Below are 11,494 nucleotides of genomic sequence, written 5' to 3' on the forward strand. Positions count from 1 at the left end.
GCCATAGAGGAAGAACAGGAATACCAGATGTGATGAAACAAACCCCCAAGTGCCCACCGAAAGAGAAATCAAGGCAGAGCAGTCTGGATCTTGCCCTACAATCTGGAAAAACTAAGAGAATCTGGAGGCAGCCCATGGACAACAGGACAGGTTAGAAGTCGGTTTGTGAAGTCATTTAAAGGCCACCATCTTCTTTCCTGGGATGGAGAAGAGTCCGTTGCCCCTTCTGAGCCTTGGAGGAAGAATGGGGCAATCACTCCTTGGAGAGAATGAAGTGGACACTCTGGGTTTGAGACTTGAGGCTGAAGAGCTGGGCTGTAGCTCAGCTGGCAGAGTGCGTTCAGGTGCAGATCCCAGGTGGCTGCAGTGCGGCTTGCTCCTCCAGGCAGAAAATGATCACCATCTTGGTGTAGAGAGTACATGTGGCAATGTAGAGTAGAACAGTAAGGAACAGCCAGGCAATGGTAATAGTATTGCCAATATTTCTTAAAAGGCAGAGGAAGGAGAAGCCGGGAGCCTCATCATGGAGTCTAGCCATTATTCCTTTCTGCTCTCTCCCAACTGCTAGTGATCCTAGGTGTTGCTTGAGCATAATATATGTTTGCTGAAAGGGGAAACTCCATGACGTGGCTTCCATGACATGGTCCTTCACGATGGGGTGGGACTCTGCAGTAATGCAGCTGGATGCTTTAGGCTATCCCCAATTCTGTTATATTCTCTTATTTATGTTCTGTAAGTAAGCCCAGAATCCTCATTGGCTCACTGAGCTGCGTGTGGGTAAATTGTTACTTTGGTCTATTGTTGGTCTATGGGTGAGCAGACACATTCTCCCATACAAAGTTAAAGAAACATGAGTATAGAAGGACAGGGTAGCTAAAATCACAGTTATGGTGCCATAATCCAAACGGGAAGACAAAATAAAAACCTGCATTCAGAACTCTGAGCCAGGACCCTCTCCAGTCTGCCCCTTAGAAGCAACTTAATTGCTGTCTGTGCTGGTTGGTTTTGTGTGTCAACTTGACACAAGCTGGAGTTATCACAGGGAAAGGAGCCTCCCTTGAGGAAATGCCTCCATGAGACCCAGCTGTAAGATGTTTTCTCAACTAGTGATGAAGGAGGAAGAACCCAGCCCCTTGTGGGTGGTGCCATCCCTGGGCTAGAGGTCCTGGGTTGTATAAGAGAGCAAGCTGAGCAAGCCAGGGGAAGCAAGCCAGTAAGTAACATCCCTCCATGGCCTCTGCATCACTCCTGCTTCCTGACCTGCTTGAGTTCCTGTCCTGACTTCCTTTGGTGATGAACAGCAATGTGGAAGTGTAAGCTGAGTAAACCCTTTCCTCCCCAACTTGCTTCTGGGTCATGATGTTTGTGCAGGAATAGAAACCCTGAATAAGATGCTGCCTGACATAATAGCCTCCAAGTGAAATTCAATACAACTGTCTCAAGGAGGAGGAAAGACCACAGATGATGTGCTTGCAACTGTCAAAGGCCAGCTCCACTCATTTGCTTCTGATGTGACCTACCCAGGTCATAGGTTTGTCATTCAGCCTCTCAGTGCTTAAGGTTATATAAAATCAACCAAAAATCACCACATACTTTCCAAAGCTATTAATATGAAAGAAAAGTCAAAGCAAATGTTTAGAAAGAACTCAAAAAACAGGAGCTCAGGAAACACAAGATAAAGCATGATCCATGATGTGTATTTCAGAGACGAAGAAATATATACATCACATCTGCGGACCAAGCTTGATGATATGATAAATGATTGGAAGAAAAAAAGTTATAGCATACATTTAAAATGTGATTGCATTAGGAACACCTTTACTAGGAGAGCTAAGAAATGTTCTACAACCCTCTTCTACATGAGGCCCAGAGCAATGGCAGAAAGCATCCTGGAGGGTGCATAGCTGTTGGGGAAGGTGAGCATGCATTGTAGGGAACCCAGGAGAGGCGCCTACTAACTATGACCTCAGCTCAGCACTAACCACTGAATGTCCGTCTCAGGCATACACTGGGTCTAGTCTGAGGTCTCCCTGAGTTGTTTTCTTTTGTTGTTGTTGTTGTTGTTTTGGTTTTTACTGTAGTTTCTTGAGACACAGTTTGTTTGTTTATTCAGAAAGACCATTACCATCTCCCCACTCAAGGAGAACTGAAGCTCAGAGACAAGATCGATGAATTAGAAAAATAGCCTGAAATCTCCATTCACAGTGAACAAGTTCATTCCCACACGTAGCTGAGTTAGATCTGTTTGTTCTGATTTCTCTGATTTGTTTGAGAGTGAGCGTGGGGCTAAGAGATGGTCCCTGTGAGTCCCTTCCACTGTCTGCTCGTTCCTTTTGTTTCACGTGTGGGAACCCCACTGGTGCTTCACCCGAAGGCCACGGAAGGAACTCTTTTCTCTAATCCTCACTTTGCCCTTTCTTACTGTAAGCTGGCAGGTTCTCTCTGTCCCCCTCTCTTTCTGGCACCTATTCATGCCTGTTGGCATATATATTTCACAGCCTGCTTTAATAAGGGTCCCACCTCCACTCTAGCCCACCACCCAGCAGAGGCAGTGGAAAAGAACGTTATTAGGGTGTGGGGAGGTGAATCTTTTAGAAATAATTCTTTGTACTCCTTGTTCTCAGTCCGGTCCACTAGCAAACACCGAACGTGAAACAGCAGCTGCAGGCCAGTCCACTCAGCAGATGCCACATACGAATCAGCAGGGGCAGTTCAATCCAGGAATGCCACGAGAAGTTCCTTGGCAAGTTTTCTCTATGATGCCGCCACAGCGAAGCTCAGTAACAGAACATAAGGTGAACCGATATATGCCTGACGTCAGCGAAGACTAGTGAGGCAGAGAAAAGCAAACCAATGCCTTCCATGTCTGTGGGGTCACATTCATATTCCTTCTGAACATCACGTGTCCTGCCACGTGTCTGCTAGAGCAAAACATTCTTTCACGTGTCTGGTTTAGCATAACATTCTTTCACCCATCTGCTCCAGCAAAATGTCATTTGACACATTTGACTTTCCAAAGAAACCAGAAGTTTCCACTTCAATGGCTTGTAGTGATAACTCTTGGATAAGGATGATGATTGGGGTGCTGAGATGTATTCCAGGTAAGCAGGTCCTTTGACTAATCCTGGCCATCACAACAGGGAGTCCACCTCAGGCCCCGACAGAAGGACAAGTGCAGGGAACAGACAGAAGCCCTTATTTTTACAAGGTACTAGCAGTCCTTTGCCTGAGGGAGTGGATGTTCTAAGCTATGTGGTTACTGTCAGAAATGAGGCCACAACTCAAGAAGCGTGTGGGCAGACATCAGGGCTGTGCCTGCTGGCAGAGGCAGAGATAAAGGATTATTGATCCTACATTGTTGTTACAGCTAAAGTGGACTTGAGACTCAAGCTGAAGGGAAGGTGGGGCTGCCCGGTCTGTAAGCTGACCACACTAAGAGAGGCTGGCATAGAAGAAGGAAGGAGTTGGAGGATGCTTAAATAGCAGGCAGGCTTTCTCTAGTCAGCCGGCAGCTGGTCCAGCTTCCAGTCACCATGAAGGCTCTCCTAGTTCTGGGGTTCCTCCTGCTCTCTGCCTCTGTCCAGGCCAAGGTCTTTAAACACTGTGAGTTGGCCAGAATTCTGAGAAGTTCTGCACTAGCAGGCTATCGTGGAGTCAGCCTGGAAAACTGTAAGTCTCTCTTCTTAATGCCTCCAGCTAAGTTTTTAGAACAGGGACAAGGCAGCAATGGGTGACCAGAGGGAGCCACACCACACGCTCTCGTGTTTCTCGTGTTTGTTCCCTGTGTGTTTGAGTTAATTTGACTAAAAGCATCAGTCTTTGTCTTTTGGATCAGAGATGCTGGGTGAGGGCTTGGAAGGGACTTTGTGTGCCATGCTAAGGCGATAGGACCTGAGGTGCCCATGGACTGTCACTAGGTTTTCCAGTTGCTTCAGACTCGGCAGCCCATGAGAAAGGGGGCTGAGAACAGAGGGGAGACTCAGTCATTCAGAACTTGGGGTCTGAGATCCTGGACTGCCATGGTATTTGTCTTCCCTTCTCTTACCATGGTGTACAACTTCTGAGATAAAATATTTCAATTTTTTTTAACTTTTCTACACAGGTGAGAGGGCTCATATTGGCCCCTAGTTGCTGTATAAGTGAGGTCATCAGAAACTGAGTATAAAGAGACTTAGTGGTGGGACGATGTCACAGGTGAGGCAGGTACAAGATAGAAGGAGGCCTGTCATTGTATGAGAAGGAAGGATGGGCGGGAGAGAAATTTGAAGGGGGGAGGAGATGGGAACGGAAGAGAGGAGGAGACAGAGAGTAGCTGGGGACAACATGGAGGCTGACGTTAGGATTCCACACTGTACCTTTACAGGTTGTTATGAATGTTCTTAAGGGATGGATGTGTGCAGGGCTTTGTATGTTTAGATGGGCAATTATATCTTATCAATTGGGTCAGAGGTTATTGTGTTGTGTGTTCTTTCATGTAGCGATTTAAATGTAAGAAAGTGTGCAGCAGCTAAAGACACTGGGCCGCCGCAGAATTGGGATGTGTGCTTCTGGCAAGATATCTACCAGATATCTTAGGACACTGCGGTGCCGGATCTAGTGTGGGATAAAAGAAAGCTCTTTATTTTTTATATTTTCACCACACTTAGTAGCATTCTTTCACTCTGGGGTGGTCTTTAGTTTCATACAAGATGTGGAACAGTTCAAGGGTTACTGTGTGCTACGCAGATGCATTTCCACAGCTCTCACTTAATAGCTAGCTTTTGGTGAGTGAGAATATGTGTGTGTGTGTGTGTGTGTGTGTGTGTGTGTGTGTGTGTATTTGAATTGATGGATGGATGGACAATAGACAGATGGATGTAATCATAAAATAGCCTTTCTTGGTCTAATAGTCTTGAATGAAAGATCTAAGTAGCCAGCTGTGAAGCATGCATCGCTAATCTTAACATTTGGATATAGAGGCAGAGGACTGCCAGTTTATGCCCACATAGGCTACTTAGTGACATCTTGTCTGAGAAGAAAGAATTTTGACTTGAAAATTCACTTTGTTATAAAAACATTGCTCTGAGAACAATCCTTACTTTACTAATTAAACTATTTTTCATCTTCATATGTAGTTCCCATTGCTATTAAATCTACTAAGCCACTTTTTCCCCTATTCTAGGCTGAGGTGTCTCAAAAAACAGGGTCAGGGAAGGGTAAAGCCTGGAAGACGTAGTTATTTTAATTTCGTTGTTGTTGTTTTGGGTTTTTGCTTGTTTGCTTGTTTTGTTTTGTTTTGCTAAGACACAGTTTCCCTATGTAGCCCTGCTTAGCCTGGAACTTTTTTTTTCTTTTCTATTTTTCAGAGCTGGGGACCGAACCCAGGGCCTTGCACTTGCTAGGCAAGTGCTCTACCACTGAGCTAAATCCCCAACCCCAGCCTGGAACTTTTTAATCTAGGATAGGCTGGTTTCAAACTCACAGAGATCTGCCTACCTGTCTCTGCCTGGGATTAAAGGTGTAAATCACCATGCTGGCCTCATCTATTTTGACCTTTATGTTTATAATCTTCCATTATGTCTTTATTTACATAGGCTGTCTCTGCTTGCTCTTTATAGAATGAAGCAGGCTTTAAAAATAATATTTATTGATTTTATGTAAATGAGTGCTCTATCTGCATGTATGCCTACACTCCAGAAGAGGACATTGGATCCCATTACAGATGGTTGTGAGCCACCATGTGTTTGCTGGGAATTGAACTCAGGACCTCTTTAGAAGAGCAGTCAGTGTTCTAACGGGTGGGCCATCTCCGCAGCCCCTGAAGCTGTTTTAATAGCATGTGAAACAGTGTTCTTTTTTTCTGTGGCAGGTTTCCTCACTGCTGGTTTCTTAGTAGCTGGATCCATTTTCTGGACTTCTTCTGATTCTTGACACTCCTAGACCTCTTTTCTTGCTGTGTACTGGCTTCTTGCCTGCAGACCCCCTGCTCTGATTTGCCTTGAGCTGCAAATTCCACTTTCCTTCTTGGAGTTTGTGAGTTCCAGCCAGGCCAAGAATGGTACTGGGCTCATCTTTGTTTGGACTGTCTTATGTGCTACCTTGCTGGGGGCGGGGGGCAGGGATAGGTGTCTTTGGATCGCTGGGTTTCTCGTGATTCTCCTAAGGTTCATCATCTTGTGCATAGGACGGTTATAGCTCCTTTTTAGGGACTTTTGCGTTACTTTGAGCCTGACTCCAAGTGCCAACTGCTTACTGGAAATGAACATCAAAACCTCCCACAGGCCCAACAGTCTTCAAAATAACCAGCTTGATCCCGTTAAGCAGAGTAATACCCAGCATGCGACGGAAGGCCTAGATGATACCATGGCTTTCATTGTAGGTGACACACTGGATACTCGTGACATTGGAGTCTTGTTTCCGTCCTTGACGTTCTCATTGGCAGTTTCTTAAGCGGAGGAGCAGCCTCCTGCTCTTCTCGTAACTTTCAACCTTATCTCCAACCACCAAGGGCAGTTCAGGATTTCCTCAATACAATGATCTTTAGACCTCACTCAACGTGTGGAGACTGAGGTAGCCCAGGCAGAGCAGAAGGCAAATCTCTTTGTGGGTCGTGTGCATTCTGTGGTGCTGAACACACAGGTTTTCATTAGTGCCACATGTGGTCTCCCTGACTCATACTTCCAAAGAAATGCTGGCCAAACAATGTTTTGCACTAATTTCAACTCTGGGATTCCATTCACAACTCTGCCAATACCAGACAAGGAACTGATCACATGACTTGCTAATTCATGACAGCAAAGGGCTGCCTGTAATTTTCACCCAAGTTGGACTGAACAGAGTTCACACTATCTTGTCGAGCCAAAGCTGTGAACTCATCTGGCAAATGACATTTTTGCCAGATGAGTCGTCCTTTTCAGAGTATACCTGTGGAGGGGAGAGCACGTGCCATTGTGAGGAGAGGTGAGCCTCCTCTCAAAATGAAAGTTCTTTTCTGAATACCAACTCTTGTTTATTCTTGGTAGAAATTGGTTTGCTCTTAAAGAGGTATTCTTTAGGGCACTTAAAAACCACTTGCTGACTGGGCACAACAGTTTCACCTACTTGAAGGGCAGAGGCAGAGGAGCGCTTGAGACCAGAGCCTGAGAAATGCAGCCACACCCACGCCAGCTCAAGGAACTGATGTTGGTGTCTAATATAAGTGATTTGGTGCCTCGACTTACTGATAAAAATTCTTTTTCTTTTTAGGGATGTGTATGGCTCAGCATGAGAGTAATTTTGATACAGAAGCTATAAACTACAACTCTACTGACCAAAGCACCGACTATGGGATATTTCAGATCAATAGCCGATACTGGTGTAATGATGGCAAAACCCCAAGAGCAGTGAACGCCTGTGGGATACCCTGCAGCGGTAAGACAAGGCGGGTTACAGTGGCAGCCAACAAGCCATCTGCTCTAACTGCAAGAGCAGAGACGCTGTGCAGGAGGCAAACACTGGGGGAAGCATCAGGAGCCTGGGGAGACTGCTTTACTGTTAGAGTCGCTGTTAACTACATCAAAATTAGCCAACTAAGGCATTAGGTTGTGGTGTAGTTTGGGGATAGAAAGCTCTGTCAGAGGGCCCGTGGTCGCACTGCCAAACTCAATGAATGAATGAGTAAAACGAAATAAGTAAAGGCTGGACAGACAGTTCTGAAGGAAGAGTCATGCCGGTTTGACCCCAGCAGCACAGAAAAGCTGTTTGGTGAGGAGCATTTGTAACATCAGCACCCGAGAGTGGGACACAGGCAGGGGCGTGGGGCTCACTGGCCAACCCAGCACAGCCTGCTCTGCAAGCCAGGTCCCAATGGCAGACCCTGCCTCAGAAACACTGGGACTGCTCCTGGGGCAGTCCTCTACAGTGACCTGTATGAGTTCCTGCTCTGTCAAACTTGGTTGCTAACTTTCCTGAGAGAAGATGGACTTGGGGCATTCATTCTTTGCGCCTTGCTTTGTCTGACTGAAGGAGCGTTCTGCACACTCAGCTGTAGTCACCGAGAAGAGTTCGAAACACCAGCAAAGGAGAGACATTCTCAGCCTGGGCACTGCGAGCATCCACTTAAGTGGAAGCCTTTGGGAAACGCTCCTGCGGAATGTCAATCCTGCTGTCCATACATGTAAGGTTATATGATGCATGTAAAGTTATATGATGCATGTAAAGTTATATGATGCACATATGCGCTCATGTGAAGACATGTGACGATTTTACAGTTTTACATAAATTATACTTACACAGATGCATGACATAGCTATCACTGAAAAACACATCTGCGGTAACAAATACTGACCCGGAATCTCATCTTTAAGAGGGAATAAACTTACGGTAGCAACACCGTGCTTGAAGACAGCAAGCTCTAGTCCGATGTCTTAGAGCAGAGGGGCTCCTTGTTCTACAGCAGATGCAGAGTTAGGAAGAGAAAGGCCTACACGCTGCTTTCTTTTCTAAAGTATTGATTCATCTTTATGTGTGTGGGACTTTTGCCTGCATAGGGGTCTGTGCATCAGTGAGCCTGGCAACTGTGGAGGCCAGACAGGGCTCCAGAGCTCCTGGAACTGGAGTTACAGACAGTTGTGAGCTGCCATGTGGGTGCTGGGAATCAACTCCTCTGGAAGAGCATCCAGTGCTCTTAGCCAGTGAGCTTCTCTCCAGCCCCTGGTTTTTCTTTAGGATAAATTTTCACTGGTGGATGCTCAGGTGACAGGTCTCTGTCTGCCCTGTTTTCCAGTGTGTGAATGGAGAGGGGCTTCCCTCACCCTAGCGCACAGACACACAGCCTCCAGTGTGTCCTCACCACCCAAAAGGCTTCCTCAGTTTTCATCAGGGCTGGGATGCTAAGAACCCAAGTAGTTACACAGGCTCAAACCCACGACCACTCAAGCATATCCTAGACCCACCGGGGACCCTATGAACGAGAAATAGGGTGACTCACACCAAGTCACACAGAAGGAGCCCAGCTGCTTTAAGACAGAAGACTTAAGTGTGCTGTTTCAAGCACAGAATATTGCTACTGTAATTTTATTCCCTCGTTAAGATGTGAATTCGGGTCAGTATTTGTTACTGCAGACATGGTTTTGAGAGAGAATCAAGAGACTGTCTCCAGCAATCACGCACGCACAGACACTTGGGAAATAGTTCCTTGAATTCCCTGCTCACTGCCCCAGAGGAAGCTGGCAGGATCTGACCTGAAGTGGTTCTATAATGTCCTTGACATTCCTCACTCCTGTCCTTCAGCTCTGCTGCAGGATGACATCACTCAAGCCATACAATGTGCGAAGAGAGTTGTGAGGGATCCCCAAGGCATTCGAGCATGGTATGTTGGGACTTTGGAGGGGAATGGTTGGCTCTGTTGACATATGCTGTCTCAGTTAGGCTTTTACTACTGTGAACTGACACCAGGACCAAGGCAAGTCTTATAAGGACACCATTTAATTGGGGCTGGCTTACAGGTTCAGAGGTTCAGTCCAGTATCATCAAGGTGGGAACATGGCAGCATCCAGGCAGGCATGGTGCAGGAGGAGCTGAGAGTTCTACATCTTCATCTGAAGGCTTTAGGAGAATCCTGGCTTCCAGGCAGCTAGGGTGAGGGTCTTAAACCCATGCTCACAGTGACAAACCTACCTCAACTGGGCCACACCTCCAAATAGTGCCACTCCATGAGCCAAGCATATTCAAACCATGACATAAGCAGTGTGTGCCATTCTGAGAGCTGTGGGTACAGTTGGGAGCTTTTCCTGCATCATCACTTTTAGGGAATTCCTCCAGGTTTTGAGAGCCCCCCCCCATGAGACTACTTCCTTCTCAGGCCTGCAGATGAGTTGTAGAACCCGTGGGTTCTACAACATCAGAGCACAAACAGCTATGTAGACCCAGGCCCACAGTCAGTAGCCTGTTCTGGGTGCAGGCACAGCGTGCATCACAGCAGCTCTTGGCCCTGAACCCAATCTCCTTTAGTGTCATGATTGCAGTATTCTGTCCCCAGGGTTTGAGTGTGTGCACCAGAGGAGACACATGTTAACCATTTATCCCCATGTCTCTTTCCTCTACAGGGTGGCATGGCAAAGACACTGTCAAAACCGAGATCTATCCGGGTATATTCGGAACTGCGGAGTCTGACCGCAGTGCACTTCTACTCAGCTCACTCTGTCTCTTTCTCACTGTGGGAGTAGCTATGGGAAAGGTCACACTTCCTTGCTTTCCCCTCAAACCAACAGGGCTTTCACTTCTCAGTCTCCCAACACACTGCACACTGCTCCCAGCATCCCGCACAGTCTCACCACACACATCTCTGCACATCAGGAAGTAATGCACAGTAGGCTCCATCGGGATCCATCTTCATCAGCCCTGTGCCGGATACAAACAGCACATATTTACAGGAGACGAGTTGATCTTGGGGAATGGCAGTTGTGTGAGTGCCAGGGCTTTGTATAGGCTCAGCACCCAGTTAGAACAGCCTCTGTGGTGGACCTGGAGGGCTTTTGAGGGCCCAGGACTCTCAGTGGATGAGAACTGAGACTGCCTGAACTCAGAAACTTATGAAACGTGTGAGCTTTCAAAACAATATCTTCTTAGAGCTGGCCTGTTTATCCTGCCTTCAAAATAAATTCTCAGCCCGTATGCCCGTCTGTTTTAACCCTTGAGAGGATGTTCCCAGTCTTGTGAGGTGCTCAGGGGGACCAGTGAGCTGTGCTTGTCCATGTCTTTCTTAAGTAGCTTCATGCACACTAACCAACTCTGAGACAGATGAGCTTGTACCACCAGACAATAATCACTAGAACAGATCTAATCTCATAGAGAAAAAGTATAATTCTCATTAAATGATTTTCAATGCACAGGTTGTCTTTTCTTTACTCTGAAATCGTGTGTCTGGGGGAAATTGTTTAATATTGGAAAAAAGTCAACTGGGCCTACATCCTTACTTACACTTAACCACAGAGAAATGAAAATTTTAAAATTTAAATCAATTTTGTGTTCATGAGTATTTTCCTGTATGCATGTCTGTGTGTCATGTACATGCCTCATGCCCTCAGGATCCAGAAGAAGGTAATAGATCTCCTAGGACTGGCGTTTACAGAGTCCTACATATGGGTGCTGAGAATTAAACCTCACTCCAGAGCAGTCGTTGTTCATAACCAATAAATCATCTCTCCACCTCCTTTGTTTTTTCCTTTTTCCTTTCAAAAAACATCCAAGAGAGACCAGCTTCACTCTTTCACGGTCACGTCTGAAATGTAGACTCAGAGGTCACTGTCCAGATGAGTTTGTCATTTGGAGGCTGGAGGTTTTCCTTCAGCCGTCACCTGCCAACTGTGGTCAGTGCCTGCCCAGGGTCCTCTGCAGCTCCATTCTGTCCAGGAGTGGGCATTTGACGTTGTTCTGTATCCAAATAGGAGGGATAAACACGGTCAATCTTAGTCCTTTAGTAAATGCGTTCTCATGCATACACAGTGGTGACTTGGTTGACATGTCTTTAGCAAGT

General features: G+C 46.4%; 1 protein-coding gene across 3 annotated transcripts; it reads left to right on the top strand.

Moving 5' to 3' along the window:
* Window positions 1-3,503: 3,503 nt before the first annotated feature.
* On the top strand, window positions 3,504-10,847 carry Lyc2 (lysozyme C type 2). Of its 3 annotated transcripts, NR_172125.1 has the most exons (5): window positions 3,504-3,669; window positions 7,225-7,389; window positions 7,984-8,134; window positions 9,250-9,328; window positions 10,065-10,847. NR_172125.1 is itself a non-coding variant. In NM_001394393.1 (4 exons), the coding sequence occupies exons 1-4, from the start codon at window positions 3,534-3,536 to the stop codon at window positions 10,129-10,131; spliced, it is 447 nt and encodes a 148-aa protein (NP_001381322.1). In that variant the 5' UTR covers window positions 3,504-3,533; the 3' UTR covers window positions 10,132-10,847. The 3 variants fall into 3 exon arrangements, 2 of the variants coding, with proteins under 2 accessions (NP_001381322.1, XP_087415235.1); NM_001394393.1 differs by lacking the exon at window positions 7,984-8,134; XM_087559109.1 differs by lacking the exons at window positions 3,504-3,669; window positions 7,984-8,134 and adding an exon at window positions 4,191-4,363.
* Window positions 10,848-11,494: the final 647 nt, after the last annotated feature.

This window comes from Rattus norvegicus, chromosome 7 (assembly GCF_021556685.1).
Source record: "Rattus norvegicus strain SHRSP/BbbUtx chromosome 7, alternate assembly SHRSP_T2T, whole genome shotgun sequence".
Classification (NCBI taxonomy): domain Eukaryota; kingdom Metazoa; phylum Chordata; class Mammalia; order Rodentia; family Muridae; genus Rattus; species Rattus norvegicus.